This window comes from Ranitomeya imitator, chromosome 3, assembly GCF_032444005.1.
Source record: "Ranitomeya imitator isolate aRanImi1 chromosome 3, aRanImi1.pri, whole genome shotgun sequence".
In the NCBI taxonomy this organism is placed as follows: Eukaryota; Metazoa; Chordata; class Amphibia; order Anura; family Dendrobatidae; genus Ranitomeya; species Ranitomeya imitator.
The window spans coordinates 465,298,897-465,323,825 of record NC_091284.1 but is presented as its reverse complement, the minus strand read 5'-3'; the positions used below and the strand labels follow the sequence as shown (position 1 = coordinate 465,323,825).

At 42.1% G+C, this 24,929-nt stretch overlaps 1 protein-coding gene across 1 annotated transcript in view; it reads left to right on the top strand.

The window, feature by feature from the left end:
* The first annotated feature begins 5,350 nt into the window (after positions 1-5,350).
* The window catches only part of NCF1 (neutrophil cytosolic factor 1), a 33,096-nt gene continuing 13,517 nt past the window's right edge, over positions 5,351-24,929 (top strand). The window contains exons 1-6 of the mRNA XM_069757441.1: positions 5,351-5,500; positions 7,045-7,125; positions 10,398-10,473; positions 19,482-19,647; positions 20,212-20,270; positions 23,909-24,031. Coding sequence (XP_069613542.1) covers positions 5,429-5,500; positions 7,045-7,125; positions 10,398-10,473; positions 19,482-19,647; positions 20,212-20,270; positions 23,909-24,031 — 577 coding nt within the window. The 5' untranslated portion in view covers positions 5,351-5,428. The remainder of the gene's footprint in view (positions 5,501-7,044; positions 7,126-10,397; positions 10,474-19,481; positions 19,648-20,211; positions 20,271-23,908; positions 24,032-24,929) is intronic.

Genomic DNA, 24,929 nt, shown 5'->3' with positions numbered 1-24,929 from the left:
TGTGACCTGCTGCTCTGTATAGCTAAGTGCTTTTTGCTTTTTTGTTGCTTTTTTCTGTCCAGCTTGTCTTTTGTTTTGCTGGAAGCTCTGAGACGCAAAGGGTGTACCGCCGTGCCGTTAGTTCGGCACGGTGGGGGTTTTTTTGCCCCCTTTGCGTGGTTTTGCTTTAGGGTTTTTTGTAGACTGCAAAGTTCGCTTTACTGTCCTCGCTCTGTCCTAGAATATCGGGCCCCACTTTGCTGAATCTATTTCATCCCTACGTTTTGTCTTTTCATCTTACTCACAGTCATTATATGTGGGGGGCTGCCTTTTCCTTTGAGGAATTTCTCTGGGGCAAGTCAGGCCTATTTTTCTATCTTCAGGCTAGCTAGTTTCTTAGGCTGTGCCGAGTTGCCTAGGTAGTTGTTAGGCGCAATCCACAGCCGCTTTTAGTTGTGTTTAGGATAGGATCAGGTGTGCAGTCTACAGAGTTTCCACGTCTCAGAGCTCGTTCTTGTATTTTTGGGTATTTGTCAGATCACTGTGTGCGCTCTGATCGCTGAGCACACTGTGTTTCTGGATTGCCTTCATAACACCTGTCATTAGCAAACATAACAGGTATTTCTCTGTTCTTTGTTCGGTGTTGGCTGGTCATCCTGGAATCTTTGGTACCAGAGAGTTAGTGGCTAGATCCTTCTGGTGGCCATCTCTGTCACGGGATGTACGTACTTTTGTGCAGTCCTGTGGGATTTGTGCTAGGGCTAAGCCCTGCTGTTCACATGCCAGTGGGTTGCTTTTGCCCTTGCCGGTCCCAAAGAGGCCTTGGACACATATTTCGATGGATTTCATTTCTGACCTTCCCGTTTCTCAAAAGATGTCAGTCATTTGGGTGGTCTGTGATCGCTTTTCTAAAATGGTCCATCTGGTGCCCTTGGTTAAATTGCCTTCCTCCTCTGATTTGGTGCCTTTGTTCTTCCAGCATGTGGTTCGTTTGCATGGCATTCCTGAGAATATTGTTTCTGACAGAGGTTCCCAGTTTGTTTCAAGGTTTTGGCGAGCCTTTTGTGGTAGGATGGGCATTGACCTATCTTTTTCCTCGGCTTTCCATCCTCAGACTAATGGCCAGACCGAACGAACCAATCAGACCTTGGAAACATATCTGAGATGTTTTGTTTCTGCAGACCAGGATGATTGGGTGTCCTTTTTGCCGTTGGCTGAGTTCGCCCTTAATAATCGGGCCAGCTCAGCTACCTTGGTCTCTCCATTTTTCTGCAATTCTGGGTTCCATCCTCGTTTCTCTTCAGGACAGGTTGAGTCTTCGGACTGTCCTGGTGTGGATTCTGTGGTGGACAGGTTGCAGCAGATCTGGACTCAGGTAGTGGACAATTTGACCTTGTCCCAGGAGAAGGCTCAACTTTTCGCTAATCGCAGACGCCGTGTGGGTCCCCAACTTCGTGTTGGGGATCTGGTTTGGTTATCTTCTCGTCATATTCCTATGAAGGTTTCCTCTCCTAAATTTAAACCTCGTTTTATTGGTCCGTATAGGATTTCTGAGATTCTCAATCCTGTGTCTTTTCGTCTGACCCTCCCAGACTCCTTTTCCATACATAATGTATTCCATAGGTCGTTGTTGCGGAGATACGTGGCACCTATGGTTCCATCTGTTGAGCCTCCTGCCCCGGTTTTGGTGGAGGGGGAATTGGAGTATATTGTGGAGAAAATTTTGGATTCTCGTGTTTCTAGACGGAAACTCCAGTATCTGGTTAAATGGAAGGGTTATGCTCAGGAAGATAATTCCTGGGTTTTTGCCTCTGATGTCCATGCTCCAGATCTTGTTCGTGCCTTTCATGTGGCTCATCCTGGTCGGCCTGGGGGCTCTGGTGAGGGTTCGGTGACCCCTCCTCAAGGGGGGGGTACTGTTGTGAATTCTGTGGCTGAATTCACTCCTGTGGTCACAAGTGGTACTGCAGCTTCTGAGCTTCCTCCCTCAGGTGTTCTGGTGAGCTCGTTGGCTGCTTTGTTATTTAACTTCACCTGATTCTGTCTTCCTTGCTCCTTGTCAATGTTCCAGTGTTGGATCTGAGCTTCTGGATCTTTCCTGTGGCCTGCTGCTCTGCTTAGATAAGTGCTTCTTTGCTTTTGTTGCTATTTTTTCTGTCCAGCTTGTCTATTCGTTTTGCTGGAAGCTCTGAGACGCAAAGGGTGTACCGCCGTGCCGTTAGTTCGGCACGGTGGGTCTTTTTGCCCCCTTTGCGTGGTTTTTTGCTTTAGGGTTTTTTGTAGACTGCAAAGTTCTCTTTGCTATCCTCGCTCTATCTAGAATATCGGGCCTCACTTTGCTGAATCTATTTCATCCCTACGTTTGTCTTTTCATCTTGCTAACAGTCATTATATGTGGGGGGCTGCCTTTTCCTTTGGGGTATTTCTCTGAGGCAAGTCAGGCTTGTTTTTCTGTCTTCAGGCTAGTCAGCTCCTCAGGCTGTGCCGAGTTGCATAGGTAGTGTCAGGCGCAATCCACAGCTGCCTTTAGTTGTGTTTAGGATAGGTTCAGGTATTGCGGTCTACAGAGATTCCACGTCTCAGAGCTCGTTCTATTGTTTTTGGGTTATTGTCAGATCACTGTATGTGCTCTGATTGCTGGCACACTGTGTCACTGGATTGCCTACATAACATACCTCCATATATAATACAAAAAAAGGTTGCACTCTAACGTGCCAAAACACGTCAAATATGAAATACATGAAATATGAATAGCAAAATTGTTTTTTTTTGTTAAGCCAGGAAGGCTCTGCTTTTGTTTTCCTGAACCCTGACTTGGTCTATGCTGATTTTAATAAACCATCAGGTGTTTCTCTGTCAAAGTGTTCCTGTGTCTACCCCTCATAACCTATTTATAGGATAGGTCATTTATATGAGATCAGCGAGGGTCTGTATGAAAGTAAACAATATACAGTGGAGAAAATAAGTATTTGATATGCATCCGATTTTACAAGTTTCCCAACCTACAAAGAATGGAGAGGTCTGTGCTTTTTATCGTAGGTACAATTCAACTGTGAGAGACAGAATCTAAACCCCCCCAAGAAAATTATATTGTAAGATTTGTATATAACTAATTTGCATTTTTGCATAAAATAAGTATTTGATACAATAGAAAAACAGAACTTATTATTTGGTACAGAAACGATTATCGTTTGCAATTACAGATGTCAGACGTTTTCTGTAGTTCTTGACCAAGTGTGCATACACTGCAGCAAGGATTTTGGCCCACTCCTCCATACTGATCTTCCCCAGATCTTTCAGGTTTCTGGGCTGTTTGCTGGGCAACATTGAGTTTCAGCGCTCTCTAAAGATTTTCTATTTAGTTCAGGTCTGGAGGCTGGCTAGTCCACTCCAGAACCTTGAAATGCTTCTTACAGAGCCACTCCTTAGTTGCCCTGGCTCGAGTTTCGGGTCATTGTCATGCTGGAAAACCCAGCCACGACCCATCTTCAATGGTCTTACTGAGGGAAGGAGGTTGTTGGCCAAAATGTTGCAATACATGACCCCATCCATCCTCTCTTCAATATGGTGCAGTCATCCTCCCGCCTTTGCAGAAAAGCACCCCGAAAATGTAATGATTACCCCACCATGCTTCACGGCTGAGGTGTTCTTGAGATTGAACTCATCCTTCTTTCTCCAAACACGGCGAATGGAGTTGATACCAAAAAGTTCTGAACACATGACCTTCTCCCATTACTCCTTTGGATCTTCCAGATGGTCATTGGTGAGCTTCAAACGGGCCTGGACATGTTCTGGCGTGAGCAGGGGGACGTTGCATGATTACATTATTTTAATCCATGATGGTATAGTTTGTTACTAACGGTAATATTTGAGACTATGGTTCCAGCTCACTTCAGGTGATTGACCAGGTGTTCCTGTGTAGTTCTGGGCTGATTCCTGACCTTTCTCAGAATTATCCTTACCCACGAGGTGAGATCTTGCATGGAGCCCCAGTCTGAGGAAGATTGACAGTCATCTTGTGTTTCTTCCATTTTCTAATAATTGAGTCAACAGTCATTTCTTTCCCACCAAGCTGCTTGCCTATTGTCCTGTAGCCCATCCCAGCCTTGTGCATGTCTGCAATTTTGTCCCTGGTGTCCTTAGACAGCTCTTTGGTCTTGGCCATGGTGTAGAGGTTGGAGTGTGATTGATTGTGTAGACAGGTGTCTTTTATATACTGTAGTGTTATAATAGTGTAGTAATTCACTCAAAAAATATATAGCACACTAAAAACTGCCACTGACTCTGCCGTTTCCTGTAAAGACTAGAAATTCTGACCCCGCAGTCCGTAGTGGTTCCTGCATGAGCTCAGATAGCACTAACCAGAGACTAGACAATGGCAACTTGGACGTATGCTGCCTGTAAGGCAGTTGAGTGCTTCACGTACCTCCTAAAGAACCGGAGGGCAGAGCAGAGTGCAAATTACCTACAGCAGAATGGCAGGACAACAAAAATGGACCATCACCAGCAGGAAATACCAGCAGGCTGAAAGTATATAGAGCCGCACTCGAACCGTGATTGGGCAGACTCAAGAAGAAAAATTATTTTTGAATGGCAGTCATATTTTCGCCAATCAGCTGGGTTCACTAAGAGAGGAGAGCCCTGATCCCAAACTCCACCCCAATGATATAAACAGATTGTCCACTACTCGGACAACCCCTTCTCAATCACTATGTTTCCCCCAAATAAAATAAAACAGCTATGCTGCTCCAGCAGTGTCAGCACTGGCTCTCCTTGGACACTCTTGATATTGTTATATGATGTAATCCCTGTGGCCAATGTCCACTTTACTCTCTCCGTCTTCAGCCAAATCTGAGATCTGGAGGAAGCAGCTTCATCTCTGACTTCCTCCAAATGTCAGAGGAGGGAAGAGTGAAGCCGCTGCTGATTGGCTGCAGAGATTGGGCGACATAATGTCAAAGAAAGCCAGTGCCAACACCTGTGAAGCGTTATCCACAACAGAGGTGAGTATAGGTGTTATTATTTTACTTGGATGAAACTTAGTAATTAAGCAGAGGTTGTCCAACTAGTGGACAACCCCTTTAATATTCCACAACAGAACATATGGTGGGTTAAGTGTCAATGGTTTAACTTGACAAACATGCCTTTTCTGAGCTCAGTACTTTATTGTTCTGCGTCTCTTGAAATAGTCCTGAAAGTCACCAAAATGGTCCCTTTCATATACAGGTTTCATCCCTTTTGGCCTTTTTTTTATACCAGGAACTTACTTTGTAAAGAAATAATGCAACTTAATACCAACCAATTGGTGCTGATCCCAGCTGCATGTTGTCTCCACCCTCCTGTATATAGAGGAACTGTTGCAGTTTTCACTGTCTTCCTTTCATAGGGAAGTTTGTGACTCTCACATCTTTGAAGGAACTCAGCATCACTCTACTGAACGGATTGTGAGATGGCAGAGCCTTACATTAGGCATGTTCAGCTTCTTGGCTTTGAGAAAAGATTCTCTCCCAGTCAGCACTATGTAAGTAAAGATATTTCATGACTAAATTCATAATGTGCCATGATCGTGTTATAGTTCAATATTATTAATTCAATATATTTTTGTTAATTTGCAAAAAAAATCGTGTTAATTTTTGGGGGGTCTGAAAAAAAGACCATCACTTATTTCCTTCACAGAACAAAATGATAACTAATAGTGTGATAGCAGCATCTATGCGAATGAATGAGGCTGTTTGGTTCGGGTCCGGACACCAGCGTCGACATTTCGGTTCGTAATCGGATCGTGAATGTCAGAGGTGTGATTGTGGGTTTAACTTGAAGATAACCCTTCCACGTCAAGTCTGCAACAATAAAAATATACCGTGTTATATTTTAATGCCAATTTTTTTTTTTTTAAAGATACCAAGCTGGCACGTTGCCACAACGCCTTTAAACTCAAACAATTATATTTTGATATAGTTTGTAGATAAAAGCCTAACTCTTAGACACACAACACTTACTAAAAATAAAAGCTCAAGATGTGCAGTGTACAGGTCACTTTTGCCATTATTTCAATACACTATATCTTGAAAAAGAAGATAACTTAAACCTGTTTTAAGGGGCAAAGTAAAAAAAAAAAAAAAGAAAACACCTTGAAGTGTATGGCTCAAACCTTGTAATTTTGCTGCTTTTTTTTTGCTGCTTTTTTATGCAAATGTTTATGCAAATAGCATACATGATGCTATTGGCATCAAAAACGGCTTTTCTTCAAAACAGTTTTTAAATCTACCTATTGGGTTTTTGCTGAAAATTCCACAAAAGTTTCTATCTAAAAAAAGACTTATAATAAAATAAAATAACACCATAATTGTAGAAGTGCTTGGTTTTAAGGTAAAAATGTAGATGTAACAAGATCAATATGTAAGGGATTATTATAGTGCAAGAAAATATACATGTATATTCCTGGCATATATGTAATTTCTGAATTATTTTAAGTGGTAAATGACTGCTAATTCCTTAAAGGGAACCTGTCACATGAAAAAAACGCAATTAATCTGCAGATATGGTTTTAATCTGCAGGTTGATAATGTTCTGAACTTGCCCTGCTTCAGCACTTTGAGCCCCGCTGTCGGAAGGAAATTAACTTTATCCCCACTGCTGCAGCATTCAGTCATGGGGGCAGCTCCAGTCCCGTCACCGCTGAGTATAGAGAGCGGCGTCTATAACCGCGCCCCGTCACTGACTGACAATCAGCCCTAATGCTGAACTGCGGTCAGTCAGTGCTGGGGGCGCTGTTACAGCCATCGCACTCAATGCACAGACCAATGACTGAACCCGCTCTGGTGCCACCCCCATGTCCGGGAGGAATAAAGTTCATTTCATTCCAGCAGCGGGGCTCAATGTGCGGCCGATGGGCAGGTTTAGAACGCTATTAACCTGCAGATTAACCCAATATTTGCAGGTCAATAGTGTTTTTTCATGTAACGGCTCCCTTAAACAAGTTAATAAATTTATTAGCTGTAATGTTCTGCAAAGTATTACAATAAATATAATCATGTGGTACTGTTGTGTCATTTCTTTTATTAGGTTTACATGTTTATGGTTAAATGGCAGGATCTTACGGAGAAGCTTGTGTATAGAAAATATACAGAAATATATGAATTTCATGTAAGTTTTTTTCATTTTTTTTCTAAATGATTGAATGTTTATAGACTCGTCCAGCTTTCACATTTACAATGCATTTATTAGCTATACAACTGAAAAGCTGAAGGTTAAATGCAGAACTAGACATTTTGATTTATATTATGTTCTACTTATGACGTATGTGCTATTATCCAAAAGTAAATATGATGGTAGCCGGGATAGATAAAGTAACATGAATGATGTTAGTAATCAGAGACTGGATCATTAGTGCTAAAGAAAAAAAGTTCTAATAACTAGAGTACAATTTCAAAGCCTAGTTTATATTTTTACCTATTTTGATACATTACATGTGTTTAAATATTTTTGTAATCCAATTTGTGTGTTATGATCAACACTAAATTGGCGAAGTTAGGCTAAGTTCACATTAGCATTTCTGTGCGTAGCGTATCATCTGCATGCGCAAACGCATGCCAAAACGCATGCAAAAGCAAGCTTACGCCTGCGCATCATCTTGCGCATAACAAACAAAAATGCTGTGTGTACATGCGTTTAAATGGGTTTTGCCATGCGTTTGCATTTTTTATGCGCATGATGGAAGCGGTGACATAATTTTCTGGACATGCGCAGTCTAAAGTACGCATGCGTATCAAACGCATTCGTACTCATGTTCTTGCATACCAATGCGTTCCCATAGACAGTAATGTGTTTTTTTGACGCAATCATCTGCAATCATATGCATGCGGACAATTGCGCAATATTTGATGCCTCAAAAAATGCAACATGTTGCGTTTGCCGTACACCACCGCACAACGATGCAACTGTATGCATCCGCATGCCAAAACATGTCCCTGCATACTCAATGTTAAAGATATGTACGCATGACACATGCGGATCTATGTGGATCATACGCTGTGCACAGAAACGCTAATGTGAACCCGGCCTTAGTGAAGACAGTAAAATATAGGCATATATTAAATATATCAGATCAAATATCTAAAAATTGGCATGTGCATATGTATTCATCCCTTTTGCTATGAAGCCTCTAAAAATGTCCAATTGCAAGCAACTACCTTCATAAGTCACATGCTTAGTGAAAGGAAGTCCACCTGTGTGCAATCTAAGCGTCACACAGTCTGTCCGTATATACACACCTTTTCTGAAAGGTCACAGAGGCTGAAAAACCATTAAGCACGAAGCACCACCCACCAAACATCATGAAGACCAAACAAACAAAGTCATGTCCAGCAAACAGGTCAAGTCCAGCAGTGCCATGGTGCAACCTCTGCACCATGGCACTGGTGGAGAAAGCTGAGAACTATGCTTGCTATTTCAAGCAGTTTTGTAGACAATGTAATGCTCCATTCAGACAGAGGTGTACAGAGTTACTTCTCGGTATCTAGAGCCTCATTCTTGAAATCTCTGGGGTTCCTAGTAATCAAATCAACTAACGATTAGTAACTTATACTATATAATAATCGCAAGTTGGGACTTCCGGCCGTTGTCCCCGAATCCCATAAGGCACTGCGGCAATGTCACTTGCGCAGGTGCAAGTGACCTACAGAGTGTCCGATGGTTGCTGGGCGGTGCTGCGGGTGTCTCCGGTGCCCAGCGGTGCTGCGTGGGTGTTCGGCGCTGCCTGGGGCTCTGCCGTCATTTTGCAACAGACCACAACCCCGGCACTTCCACGGTTAAATGTGCGGTGGTCTCCGGGAATATGGTTGCCACCGGAGGCGGCACATGCGCAGATGATGATCGCAGAACCAAGCTCTCGAGAGATGAGATTTCAGCTCTGAGATCTCATCTCTCGAGATCTTGGTCCCGAGATCACCATCTGCGCATGCACCGCCCTGGCGGCGGCCATATTCTGGGAGATCACCGCACATGGAACCGTGGAAGTGCTGGGGCTCTGGCCTGCCGCAAAATGTTAGCAGAGCCCCTCAGGCAGCGCAGGACACCCACGCAGCACTGCTGGGCACCGGAGACACCCGCAGCAACAGCCAGCCACCGCCGGGCACCCAGAGATACCCGGCAGCAACACAAGACCCCTGCAGCAGCGCGCCGCACATCGGAGCCCCCTTATCCCTGCCTGCGGCCTGCAGCATCACCCCACTCCTGCCTCCACAAGCAGTGGCCCAGAGACCACGCTTCACCGCAGCCACCACCCCCAATAAGCAATAAGACGCATGGATTATAAGAAGCACCACCATTTTATTAAAAAATATTTTTTTCTTATTTTTGCTCCTCAAAATTTGGGGTGCGTTTTATAATCCGGAGCGTCTTATAATCCGAAAAATACGGTATGTTGGAAAACGCAAACAGTGTGAGACATGTCCGCTGCTTCTGTCAGCTCCACTAAGCATACACAGATGTTAATTTCAGCGCACACCAGATGTGATAGCATCGGACCTATTTCTAGTTCCCTATAAATAGGAGATAACTTTCAGTTCCTATTTCTCACCAGTATAGATCAAAGCAGCCTTAGGCCGGCGTCACACTAGCGTATTGCATCCGATGCGATATGCTAATGACCCTCGGCTCCTGTTCTGCTGCGAGCAGGAGCCGAGTGTCATGCGTCTGTGCACTGAGCCTCTCGTACAGAGCGGATCAGAGCACAGCGGAGGCGGAGAAACTCATTTCTCCATCTCCTCGATTGCCTGGTCAGCGTTTAGTGCACAGCACTCGGATGATATCCGAGTGATGTGCGCTGTCTCACTTGCACCCATAGGCTTATATGGGTGCGAGTGAGCCGAGAGTCAGCCGAGTGTCCGTGACAATCACAGCATGCTGCGATTGTCTCGGACCGAGGAAAATGGCCAACAAAAAATGGGCTGCTGGGAGCCGCCCCATAGTGTAACATTGGTCCGAGTGCAATGCGATTTTTTTATCGCATTGCACTCGTCTGTTTAACTGTTTAAGTCGACTGTGTGACGCCGGCCTTAACCTGCCTGTATTAAAGTACCACAAATAGAGAGAGTCCTGTTGGGAATACATTCTGGACCACTCCTACTTATGTTAGCACCTTCATATTCCGCTCCACTTTACAGACATTATCATTACTGTCCCTATTGGGGTTCACAATCAAAATTTCCTATCAGTATGTTTTTTGAGTAAACACAAACAACTTTTGTCTTTTGTGGGATTTAAACCCACGACCCCAGTGCTGTAATGCAACAGTGCTAACCACTGAGCCACCATGTTGCCCATTACAAGCTATGTAAATATTGCTCATCTGAAAAATCGTACATAAGCTATAATTTTCCAAAATTTATATAGCAGGTTTTTTTTTTAATTTCTAGAAAGCACTGAAGGAAATGTTTCCTATTGAGTCTGGAGAAATCAACAAAGAACACAGAACAATTCCTCACTTACCAGGTATATATGTCATATTGAAAAAGCGAGCAGCATATGTGACTTGTGCAAAATGTGATCAATTTTCCTGAAATTGTGAATACCAGTGAATGAAAAGAATGGGAGTTATGCATTAAATCAATTGCCTCTAGTTTATTGCTTGATACCATTGGCAAACAAAAAAAGCATGTGCGTGACAAATGTGCGTTCCTCATTACCAAATCTATATATCATAACAACATAACAAGAAAAACAAATGAAGAAAAGAGTGGGATTGCTATTTTTTCATCTCATGACATATTACACCAGCCACATGATCGCAAACGCTTCCTCTAAGGCTGCCGTCACACTATCAGTATTTGGTCAGTATTTTACATCAGTATTTGTAAGCCGAAACCAGGAGTGGGTGATAAATACAGAAGTGGTGCATATGTTTCTATTATACTTTTCCTCTAATTATTCCACTCCGGGTTTTGGCTTACAAATACTGAGGTAAAATACTGACCAAATACTGATAGTGTGACGGCAGCCTTATGCAGACAGATAAATTTATACAGTTAGAACCAGGAAAATGTTGCAACACAGTTCATCGTTACTATTTATAACACCAATAGAGAATAATCTGCCACAGATAATATTAACCCCTTAACCCCTGGAGGTATTTTCGTTTTTGCGTTTTTGTTTTTTACTCCCCTTCTTCCCAGAGCCAAAACTTTTTTTTACTGGAAAACGGGGAAAAAATTCCAAGTGCGGTGATATTGCAAAAAAGTGCAATACCACAGTTGTTTTTTTTTTTTACCATGTTCACTAAATGCTAAAACTGACCTCCCATTATGATTCTCCAGGTCATCACGAGTTCATAGACAACAGACATGTCTAGGTTCTTTTTTATTGAAGTGGTGAAAAAAATTCCAAAGTTTGTTAAAATAAAAACAAATGTGCCATTTTCCGATATCCATAGCGTCTCCATTTTTCGTTATCTTGGGTTGTGTGAGGCCTTATGCTTTGCGTGCCGAGCTTACGTTTTTAATGATACCATTTTGGTGTAGATACGATCTTTTCATCGCACGTTATTGCATATTAATGCAATGTTGTGGCGACCAAAAAATTTCTTTAATTTTTTAATATTTTTAAAAGCATTTTTTTTTTACATTTGGCATGCTTCAATAGTCTCCATGGGAGACTGGAAGCTGCCATAACCCAATCGGCTCTGCTACTTACAGGCGATGATCAGATTGCCTGTATGTAGCAGAATTTCTCACTTGCTATGAGCGCCGACCACCAGCAGTGACAACCATAGAGGTCTACTGGAGACCTCTGTTCTCATGCCAACCCACTGGTTGTCGTGTGACACGGGCGCCGATAGGCAGGATTTCTGGCGTGCTACTGTCAGAGTTTGACGGCGTCATTTAACTATTTAACAGCCGACGTGATTCCACCAGTGGCTGATAGAGGCACATGGCAAATAGAAAAAACAGCGCCAGGTGATTTCCATAAAAATTCAAATTTTATCTTTTCATTTAATCCATAGCTGTAAAAAGCTAAAAACATATGTGTCACTAAATGTCAGGAGGCAAACATCCCCCGCATGCCTGACACGTTTCGGACTTCATGTCCTTACTCATAGTCACATGTCAGCTGTTCAAAACAACTGACATGTACCGTAAAAGTTGTAGGCTCGGCAGCGGAGCTCACATCAAAGGGAGAGAGTCTGACATTTGCATACTATTATTCCTGATGTCGGAAAGGGGATAAAATTGGCTTGTAATTTAAAGAGGGCATTATTTAATTGTCATCTCTCCTAAAACATCTCTTTCGGTAATAATTTGTACTCCTTACACAATTTAAGATCATTGTGTTTTCTGCTGTTCCTCTATTATCCCGTTGAGAAGTCTGTGAATAACTTGAATACTGGGTGTTACAATCCTCTTTTTAAGGGCTTGTTTTCACTTGCGAGGAATACGTCCGTGTCTCGCATGTGGAAACGAAGCTCTGGCGCCGGCACTGTGGAGCGGAGCGTGCGGCTGCATGTGTTGCCCTCATATGAGCAGAGGCGCCCTCTGCTGGTTGTCCTCATATGAACTCGAGCCTGGGAGCTTTCTAGGAAAGTTCCCACGATCTAGGGACAACCAGCAGAGGGCGCTTCACCGCAAATGAAGGTAAATATAGGTCATTGTCCTACTTTACCTTCATTCCCCGGAGTTTTGCAGCCACGAACAACGTTGCATTAGCAAAGCTCGTGCCTGCAAAATATTTTAACCCCTTCAGATGGATTTACCTCGTTGGACATTACAGATCTTCGGAAGGTATGGATATTGTTGGTTTATTTTATTTTTTTGTTACAGAACGAGGGTCTTCAGTGACTGGATGGGGCGTTGAATAAAATATTACAACAACCTTTGTGTTTATTAAATTAAAATAATTTTTCATATGTGTTTGTGTTTTTTTAACCCTTTACTACTATTGGATTAATAATGGATAGGTGTCATAATTGACGCCTCTCCATTATTAATTTGGCTTAATGTCACCTTACAATAGCAAGGTGGTATTAACCCTTCATTACCCCATATCCCACCGCTACACGGGAATGTGAAGAGAGTGGCCAAGTGCCAGAATAGGCGCATCTTCCAGATGTGCCTTTTCTGGGGTGGCTGGGGGCAGGTGTTTTTAGCCAGGGGGGGGGCAATAACCGTGGACCCTCTCCAGGCTATTCATATCTGCCCTCAGTCACTGGCTTTACTACTCTGGCGGAGAAAATTGCGCGGGAGCCCACGCCAATTTTTTCTGCCATTTAACCCTTTAATTTAGTAGATAGAACGGCCAAATTTTGCATATACACACTACTAACATTAGTAGTGTGGAATATGCAAAAAAAAGGTGATATGACATGGTTTACTGTATGTAAACCATGCCTCATATCATGTCGGGTTTAGGAAGGAGAAAGAAAAAGCAGGTAATTGAATTACCGGCTTTAAAGCTATCTAGCGCTGTATGAAGTAATAATATATATACATATATGTGTCTAATGACATATATATATATATATATATATATATATATATATATATATATATATATATATATATATAGACAGTATATATATATTTTTTTGTTTTAACACATGGATCCCTTGTATAGCCGTATGTTGGGTTTTGCAAGCCTGCGAGAAAAACACGCAGTACGGATGCCATACGGATTACATACGGAGGATGCCATACGCAAAATACGCTGATACACCCTGCCTACGGAGGAGCCAAGGACCACTATTTTGGGGACTTTTCAGCGTATTACGGCCGTAATATACGGACCGTATTGTCTTACGCCGAGTGTGACTCCAGCCTTAGGCCAAGTGCATATTTTGAGTATTTGGTGAGTTTTTTAACTCAGTATTTATAAGTCAAAACCAAGAGAGGGTGATAAGTAAAGAACTGGTGACGTGTTTCTCTTATACTTTTCCTCTGATTATTCCACTCCTGGTTTGGGCTTACAAATACTAAGGTAAAATACTGACAAAATATTGAATGTGTGACTGTGGACTTAGATGGACAATGTCAGAGAGTGTAGGGAAACACGCCCAAGTGATAACACCCGTCTGTCAATTTATTCATACATTATAAGTGGTGGTAACAAAGAAATGGAACAGCACTAAGTTTAACAATAAGATATTTCAGTATTGCTATAATATTTTGACTAAAATTACAGAACTAACTAGCAAGGTGGCAAACTTGACTTTTTTTTTTCTGGATGACTTATCAAAAAATCATGGACAGACATTTTCTAAAGGCACTTTGGAAAATCATAATAAATCAGTATGAATATAAGTGATGTAAGTCTACAGTCTATAATTGTGATATGAAGACATTGGCTGGTATTTACTGTAAAGTGTAAAATGATGATGATGATAATTACAGTGAAAATAATCTGCATAACATTTTTCAGCTTCAAAAAAATCATTGATGCCTTAAATTTCTTTTACTGACAGTGCAAAAAGTGCCATATTTTATGAACTGTCCTGGAATTTCTTGATAGTTGAAAACCTTGTTGGCTAGTCAAGATTTTTGGGGATTTAACATTTATACTTACTGTGGGATCAATTGTTGAAAATGTTATTGATCATTAGTATCGGATACAGGTGCTAAACGTTAAATCTTATGTCAAGTGAATGGGGCTGACTGCAATTCTCTTCACAGCCAAGCATTCAAGAACACCTCAAAGAAACCTCTCATGTTGTACATGTAACAAGGTGGCATGGGGTGGTAGTCATAGGTGAGTTCACTAAGTGAAAGTCAGTGAGCACCCCGGCCCCTTGCACATGAATAGACAGTTATAGTACCAGCACCTAGTCACAATGGGTAACCTCAGATATACAGCATCTCTCCAAGCTGGAACGGATACACCACACATCACCCTCTTTAGGGCCCAACAGTGGCAACTTGCTTAATATAGGTGAGGTAGAGAAGAAAGGTAATAATCCCTGAGCTGTCCCTATTCACAGCAACAGCTGCAGCAGGCAATGGCTCCCAGTCGGCTTCCAGGAGTAAGGCTGCCGTCACACTAGCAATATTTGGTCAGTATTTTACATCAGTATTTGTAAGCCAAAACCAGCAGTGGGTGATAAATGCAGAAATTGTGCATATGTTTCTGTTATACGTTTCCTCTATTTGTTCCACTCCTGGTTTTGGGTTACAAATACTGATGTAAAATACTGACCAAATACTGCTAGTGTGACGGCAGCCTAAAAAGTCTCTTGTTAGGAACACACACAGTCCTTGTGTCCGCTGCCCGACAGCCCACTGGCAGCTTTGTTCCTTCCAGGGGTACGGTATGCTCCCAGCAGGGGAGCACGTCCTGCTACGGGCAAGCTTGCCTGGGCACTGAACTGCAGGCAGGGACTTTCTGCTGACCCAGCCCCCTTAATTAACCTCTTACTGTCCCTAATCTGCAAACATTACAATACATTATGGTGGCACATTGAGACAATACAAACAAAGCACAAAAATAACAGTAATACCTCAATGTATAACCCACTGCTAAAGTACCGCATGGGTGACCACATACATGGAAGGAGAGAGGGAGCAACTGAGGGTCCCCACCACCTCCTTACACCCATGCAGTCTTATCTGTGGACAGCATAGTATGGGGAAGGAAAAGATTCAGTATCACCTGTATTGCATTCATTGAAATCCCTGATGTTTCCATACATATGAGTCCAGTGGAGGACAGTCCTACGGAGTGACTGACAACCATCTTTGCATGCAGAGCAGACATGGAAGACTGTCAATCACTGAGTAGGACCACCCACTGGACTGATATGCATACAAACACCAGGGATGTCAATGAATAAAATGCAAGTTTTACTGAAAACTTTCCCACAAATATATATATATATATATCAATCTGATCAGCTTTTTCTGCTCCAGAACATCCTCCCTGCAGATTAGATACCATTTTCAACATGACAGATTGTCTTTCAAAGGGTATGCAGTATTATATCAGAGCTCCCCCTAACCATTAAAGAGATGCCATCACTTATTAGGATGGGAAAATGCTATTAATTTGTGTAAGGCCGGCGTCACACACAGCGTAAAACAATACGGTCCGTATATTACGGCCGTAATACGCTGAAAAGTCCCGAAAAAAGTGGTCCGTAGCTCCTCCGTAGGCAGGGTGTGTCAGCGTTTTTTGCGCATGGCATCCTCCGTATGTAATCCGTATGGCATCCGTACTGCGTGGTTTTCTCGCAGGCTAGCAAAACCAACATACCGCTATAGAAGTGATCCATGTGTCCCAAAAAGAAAAGAAAATATATATATACTGTCTATATATATATATATATATATATATATATATATATATATATATATATGTCAGTAGACACATATATTAGAGAGAAAAGCCGGTAATTCAGTGCGGTGTACAGTAAAATCACACTGACAGCTTACAGTAGAATAGGTAGAATAAATGTGTACACATAGAATAGGTATATATATATATATGTGTCAGTGAGACACATATATGTATATATATTAATATTTATTCCAGCGCTATACAGCTTGAAAGCCGGTAATTCAATTACCGGCTTTTTCCTTCTCCTTCCTAAAACCCGACATGATTTGAGACATGGTTTACATACAGTAAACCATGTCTTCTCTCCATTTTTTTTGCAGATTCCACACTACTAATGTCAGTAGTGTGTATCTGCAAAATTTGGCCGTTCTAGCTCTTAAAATAAAGGGTTAAATGGCGGAAAAAATTGGCGTGGGCTCCCGCGCAATTTTCTCCACCAGAGTAGTAAAGCCAGTGACTGAGGGCAGATATTAATAGCCTGGAGAGGGTCCACGGTTATTGGCCCCCCCCTGGCTAAAAACATCTGCCCCCAGCCACCCCAGAAAAGGCACATCTGGAAGATGCGCCTATTCTGGCACTTGGCCACTCTCTTCCCATTCCCGTGTAGCGGTGGGATATGGGGTAATGAAGGGTTAATGCCACCTTGCTATTGTAAGGTGACATTAAGCCTAATTAATAATGGAGAGGCGTCAATTATGACACCTATCCATTATTAATCCAATACTAGTAAAGGGTTAAATAAAACACAAACACATTTTTTAAAATTATTTTAATGAAATAAAAACAATGGTTGTTGCAGTATTTTATTCAACGCCCAATCCAGTCACTGAAGACCCTCGTTCTGTGAGTAAAAAAACATAATAAACCAACAATATACTTACCCTCCGCAGATCTGTAACGTCCAACGATGTAAATCCTTCTGAAGGGGTTAAAAAATTTTGCAGCAAGGAGCTTTGCTAATGCAGGCTGCTCCTTGCTGCAAAACCCCGGGGAATGAGTCTAAATATAGATCAATGAGCTATATTTAGCTTCATTTGCGGTGAGGCGCCCTCTGCTGGCTGTTTATAGATCGTGGGAACTTGCCTAGAAAGCCTGGGAGCTTTCTAGGTAATTTCCCACGATCTATGAACATCCAGCAGAGGGCGCCTCACCGCAAATGAAGCTAAATATAGATCATTGATCTATTTTTAGCCTCATTCCCTGGGGTTTTGCAGCGAGGAGCAGCCTGCATTAGCACAGCTCCTTGCTGCAAAATGTTTTAACCCCTTCAGAAGGATTTACATCGTTGGACGTTACAGATCTGCGGAGGGTAAGTATATTGTTGGTTTATTATGTTTTTTTACTCACAGAACCAGGGTCTTCAGTGACTGGATTGGGCGTTGAATAAAATACTGCAACAACCATTGTTTTTATTTCATTAAAATAATTTTAAAAAATGTGTTTGTGTTTTATTTAACCCTTTACTAGTATTGGATTAATAATGGATAGGTGTCATAATTGACGCCTCTCCATTATTAATTAGGCTTAATGTCACCTTACAATAGCAAGGTGGCATTAACCCTTCATTACCCCATATCCCACCGCTACACGGGAATGGGAAGAGAGTGGCCAAGTGCCAGAATAGGCGCATCTTCCAGATGTGCCTTTTCTGGGGTGGCTGGGGGCAGATATTTTTAGCCAGGGGGGGGCCAATAACCATGGACCCTCTCCAGGCTATTAATATCTGCCCTCAGTCACTGGCTTTACTACTCTGGCGGAGAAAATTGCGCGGGAGCCCACGCCAATTTTTTCCGCCATTTAACCCTTTATTTTAAGAGCTAGAACGGCCAAATTTTGCAGATACACACTACTGACATTAGTAGTGTGGAATCTGCAAAAAAAATGGAGAGAAGACATGGTTTACTGTATGTAAACCATGTCTCAAATCATGTCGGGTTTTAGGAAGGAGAAGGAAAAAGCCGGTAATTGAATTACCGGCTTTCAAGCTGTCTAGCGCTGGAATAAATATTAATATATATACATATATGTGTCTCACTGACATATATATATATATATATATATATATATACCTATTCTATGTGTACACATTTATTCTACCTATTCTACTGTAAGCTGTCAGTGTGATTTTACTGTACACCGCACTGAATTACCGGCTTTTCTCTCTAACAGCGCTGCGTATTTCTCGCAAGTCACACTGCTTGTCCGTGTGTAATCCGTATTTTTCACGCTTCCATAGACTTTCATTGGCGTATTTCTTGCGCAGTACGGTGACAAACGCAGCATGCTGCGATTTTGTACGGCCGTAGAAAGCCGTATAATACTGATCAGTAAAATACGGCAAATAGGAGCAGGGGCATAGAGAATAATTGTGCCGTATTTTTTGCGAGTTTTACGGACGTAGATTCTGCGCTCTTACGTCCGTAAAACTCGCATGTGTGACGGCGGCCTAACACTTTCACACATTCTGGTTCCTCCATTTACCTTACCCTGTATTACAATTCTAGACACATTTACATAGTAAGTGCAAAAACGAGAACTGAAACATTTATCTAATCCATCTGTCATATTTTTAGTTCTATAACTCCGCTTGACAGATGAAAAGGAGTTTCCAGAGTGTTAAAGTAAGCACGTAATAGACAAAAATATAACAGATTGTAAGGGTATGTGCACATGATCAGTAATCACTGCTGGTTTGACCTGCGTATTTGTGCAGCGTCCAACCCGCAGCAACCAAACATTACAGCATAGTGGATGGGATTCCAAGGAATCCCATGCCCACTATGCGTGCACAGACGCCCACGGCTCACCAACAGAGACGAACATGCGACGTGTCTTTCCAGACCGCAGCATGTCAATTTCTCTTGACTTCTGGATCATGGGCACATACCCTTGCTTTTCTTGTGCCCAGTAAATCTCTAAGGCCCCATTTACACGGACCGCATTTTACCTCAGTATTTGTACGCCAAAACCAGAAGTGGAACAGGCAGAGAAAAAGTATAATAGAAACATATGCACAACTTCTGCATTTTTTGCAAACTCCAATTTGGGTTTATAAATACTGAGGTAAAAAACTCACCAAATGCTCAAGGTGTGCACGTGGCCTAGTTCTTAGTGTGACTAACTCATGTTGGGGAGTATTAACGGGACCATTGCATCTAACATTTTTTTTAAATGTTTATTGTCAGCACCAAAATGGTTTGATGGCCTGAGGTCCACAGAGAACCGACAGATGACGCTGGCTGATTATTGTTCATCTCTACTCAATCTACCACCTAAAATATCTCGTTGCCCTCATGTTCTCACCTTTTTCAAGGTCAGACCTGATGATGTGAATCCCACAGCAAGCACCAAGTAAGTATCATTTAAATACTAAGGAACCACAAGAATTCACATTATTCATTGCTTTGTGACAGCATTTGCCAAAAAATGGTCTCTTACTTGTTTGATAACTTCCAAAACCAATATTTATTTGCTGTTTAGAGCAATAATTTGCCTTTTCTATAAAAAGTTGTTATTTTATTTACTATATGAATTAAAGTATTATAAAGCGATGTTCACACACCACATTTTTGCCGTTTTTTTCTGCTAAAAGGAATCTGTATTTTACAGATCCAGCAATAGCTGTGAGATTTCAGAAATCTTATGCCCATTTTTATTTTACTGACTGAATTTCAGAACTGCAGCATTTATAATTCTGCAGCATGAGAAATCTTTCAGCGTTTTTTGCTGCATTTTTGGTGACTAAAACTAATTTATGTACGGTAGACAAATCACACTTGTAATCCGCACCAGAAAAAAAACTCTGGGCTTGAACATAGCCTAATATTTAGTGTAAAGAGAGACAGCTATATATTTCATATATGTATCAATTTTATGTATATTTTCAGTATATGTTTATATTTGCTTTATTGTCAGTGGTCGAAAGCCTGAAACCTTTTTGTTGAAGACAGATGACACCAAGAAAAATGTGTCTGGTAGGAAATAAGATATTTCTTAAACGTTACATAAAATGAGACACACAACATATCTTTCACTGCATGGTTTTAAACCATATTTTATACATAAACTGCCTTTTTTTGTCTGGTGTTGCATAAATCCTGTGGGTTGTGCTAAATATTTGGTTGGTGTTTTTCTCTACCAGTACGGCCGGTTTCACACGTCAGTGGCTCCGGTACGTGAGGTGACAGTTTCCTCACGTACGTGAGACACTGACTCACGTAGACACATTGAAATCAATGTGTCTCTGCACATGTCAACGTGTTTTCACGGACCGTGTGTCCGTGTGCAAAACACGGAGACATGTCAGTGTTCGTGGGAGCGCACGGATTACATGGACCCATTAAAGTCAATGGGTCCATGTAAAACACGTACCGCACACGGACGCTGTCCGTGTGCAGTTCGTGTGCCGTGCAGGAGACAGCGCTACAGTAAGCGCTGTCCCCCCCACGTGGTGCTGAAGCTGCCATTCATATCTTCTCTCCAGCAGCGTTCGCTGGAAAGAAGATATGAAAAATCCTTTTTTTTTTTTTTTTTCCGTGTTTTAAATAAAGATCCCTGTCCCCACTCCCCTCCCACCCCATGTGCGTCCACCCGATGGCCAGGGATCTTTATTTAAAACACGAAAAAACAAAAAAAAAGGATTTTTCATATCTTCTTTCCAGCGAACGCTGCTGGAGAGAAGATATGAATGGCGGCTTCAGCTGTTGTGAATTCCGCTCTTGGGCTCCCTCCAGTGGTTGTAAGTGGCACTTTTGTGAGTTCTGCTCTTGGGCTCCCTCTTGTGGTTTCTAGTGGTGTGGCTGCTCCTTGGAGTTAGCTGTCTTCAGCTGCTTCCACTGATCGTCTCTGCTCTGCTATTTATGTCTGCTCTGTCCTTCTGCTGGTGCCACTTGTATATGGTTCCTGGTTGGATTCACATCTCTTTGGATTTCCCTGTTATCCTGACCAGTTCAGCTAAGCTAAGTTTTTGCTTGCTCTTTTCTGTTCACAGATTGTGGACTTATCCGTTCTGTGTTTTCTATATTTATCCAGTGTTATCAGTATGAATTAATTCTGTCTTGCTGGAAGCTCTGGGAAGCAGATTTACCCTCCACACCTTTAGTCAGGTGTGGAGATTTTTTAGTAAACTCTGCGTGGATTTTTGTAGAGTTTTGATACTGACCGCACAGTATCCTTTCCTGTCCTATCTATGAAGCTAGACTGGCCTCCTATGCTAAAATCTGATTTCATTTCTGCGTATGTTATTTTCCCCTCCTCTCACCGTCAATATTTGTGGGGGGCTATCTTTCCTTTGGGGATTTTCTCTGAGGCAAGATAGGTTGCCTGTTTCCATCTTTAGGGGAAGTTAGATCTTAGGCTGTGCCGAGGGGTCTAGGGAGCGTCAGGTACCCCCCACGGCTATTTTTAGTTGCGCTGCTAGGTTCAGGGTTTGCGGTCAGTACAGATACCACCTCCTTCAGAGCTTGTCTCATGTTGTTCCTAAACCACCAGATCATAACATTCAGCACCAGATGCAGGGGACAGCGCTTATCTCTAGTGCTGTCTCCTGCACGCTCCATGTGGTACCCAGTCGGCACACGTGTGCCACACGGATGGCCTACGTGAGCTCACGGACACACGGACACGGATAACTCCGGTACCGATTTTTTTCGGTACCGGAATTATCTGGACGTGTGAGACTGGCCTACAACTGTACACCTCCAGCGTTCCTGACCTTTTCATCTCCTGACACATTTTGAAAGTTACTACATTCCCATGATGACCTTTTGGTGAGTTTTTGATGTTGCAGTTTTTCTGTACCATTTCTCACCTATTCAGTTAACCCCTTAACGTCCAATTCCAAATATATCGACATTGGACATCTCCTCTTGTTTGGTGCGGGCTTCAGCGATGAGCCCACACCTTTTCAGGCACATGACAGCTGTTCTGATCAGCTGTCATGTGCTCCTAACAGCCGGAATCCACCGGCGGCTGCTAACATGTTAAATGCCGCTGTCAATCTCTCAGAGCAGCATTTAAGGCCGGAGTCACACTACAGCGAGATACGGCTGAGTCTCGCTGGTTAAAAGCAAGCTCTTGTACTGGCACTCTGGAGCGGAGCGTGCAGCTCCATGTATTGCTGTGCGGCTGCACGTTCCGCTCTGGAGTGCCGGTGCCAGAGCTTGGTTTTAACTAGCGAGACTCGGCCGTATCTTGCTGTGTGTGATCCCAGCCTAACATATACGCACAGGAAGCGCGTCATTAATCCCAACCTTCAGCGCCCATGTCACATGACCGCTGGTCGTCGATGGGTTGGCATGACAACCCGGGGTCTCCAGGAGACCGCTATGGTTGTCATTGCCGGATCGCTATGACCTCCGCCCAGCGATCAGCTCTTATAGAAAGTGAGCATTTCTGCTGCACACAGCACAAGCAATTGAATGATCGCAGCTTCTAATCTCCCATGGAGACTATTGAAGCAAGTAAAAAAAATGTTTTTAAAAATATAAAAATATAAAAGTTCAAATCACCCCCCATTCGTCCCATTTAAAATAAAACAATTAAAAAAAAAAACAACAAATACACATATTTGCAATCACCGCGTTCAGAATCGCCCGATCTATCAATATATAAAAATAATTAATCTGATTGGTAAAAGGCGTAATGAGTACAAAAATCAAAATGTCAGAATTACGTTTTTTTGCTCACTCCAACATTGCAATAAAGTGGAATAACAGGTGATCAAAAGATCGTATCAAAACCAAAATGAAATCAATAAAATCATCAGATTGGCACCAAAAATAAGCCCTCACCCAGCCCCATATCCCAGAAAATGGCAACATTTTTTTTTTACAAACTTTGGAATTTTTTTTTCACTACTTAAATAAAAAAGAACCTAGACATGTTTGGTATCTACGAACTCGTAATGACCTGGAGAATTAGAATGACAAATCAGTTTCTGCATTTTGTGAACATGGTAAAAAAAAAGAACAATTGTGGATTTGCACTTTTTTTTGCAATTTCACAGCACTTTGAATTTGTATTCCTGTTTTCCAGTACATGATATGATAAAATCAATGGTGCTGTGAAAAAGCACAACCCATCTCACAAAAAAACAAGCCCTCACATGGCCATATTGACAGAAAAAATGTAAAAAGTTATGGCTCTGGGAAGAAGGGGAGCAAATGAATGGAAATGCAAAAATGGAAATACCCCTGGTTCTTAAGAGGTTAAACAGGGTACTTGCTTTTTTTTAAAGTTCGTAGGATAAAAAACCCCACCAGAAACTCATTGTGGGAATCATACAATGATGAAAGCTTTGCCTGCAATAACTGTATAGGAACTCCTTTGCAAGCGAGGTTTCCACATTTTGAAGTTGCATCGTCAACAGTACCGCCCAATTTCCTGTCTGAGTTTTCAGCTTTTATACATTAACTTTTGTCAGAACAGAAAACAAGAAGTTCAGCAACACTGAACATAGAAGTTACAATATTTATTTAAAAAAATTACATAAATGCATGTAAAAAGATATTTAAAAATTACATTCCATATGACATTATTTCACAGAAAATATAAAAAATGTGTATAGGTTTTTTTTTTATATTTAATAAAACAATTTAAATTATTGCCATAGACATAACTGGACCTATTATTCTGCAAACATATCGAGCCATTGCAGACTATGAAAAGAATTCCAAGAGTGAGCTGTCTGTGAATGCTGGTGATGTCGTCGATGTGGTGGAGAAAAAGGAGAATGGTAATTTTATAATGGAATATATTAATAATTGGGGAGGGACGGTTCCCCTTATAATAGACAATACAATTTTGCACAAGAACAAGATAAAAAGTGACAAATCTCACATAATAAAGACACCTAATCATATTATTAGATTATGTCAATGACAAATTCCAATGAGCTTGGGGAGAAATTGAGTAACATGATCTCTGTTCCCATAACACACAGATCCACATGAGTTCCTGACCTTGTGCAAAATACAATATATCGCTCTAAATGTATTACATATATGTATATATTACTCAATAATAGTGTTGAGCGATACCGTCCGATACTTGAAAGTATCGGTATCGGATAGTATCGGCCGATACCCGAAAAATATCGAATATCACCGATACCGATATCCGATACCAATACAAGTCAATGGGACATCAAGTATCGGAAGGTATTCTCATGGTTCCCAGGGTCTGAAGGAGAGGAAACTCTCCTTCAGGCCCTGGGATCCATAGAAATGTGTAAAATAAAGAATTAAAATAAAAAATATTGATATGCTCACCTCTCCGGCGGCCCCTGGACATCACGCTGCTAACCGGGAGGCTTCTTTGTTTAAAATGCGCGCCTTTAGGACCTGCGAATGACGTCCCGGCTTCTGATTGGTCGCGTGCCGCCCATGTGACCGGCACGCGACCAATCAGAAGCCGCAACGTCATTCGCAGGTCCTCAATTCCTAGAATTAGGAGTTTTTGTGAATGAGAATGACGTCGCGGCTTCTGATTGGTCGCGTGCCGGTCACATGGGCGGCACGCGACCAATCAGAAGCCGGGACGTCATTCGCAGGTCCTAAAGGCGCGCATTTTAAACAAAGAAGCCTCCCGGTTAGCAGCGTGATGTCCAGGGGCCGCCGGAGAGGTGAGCATAT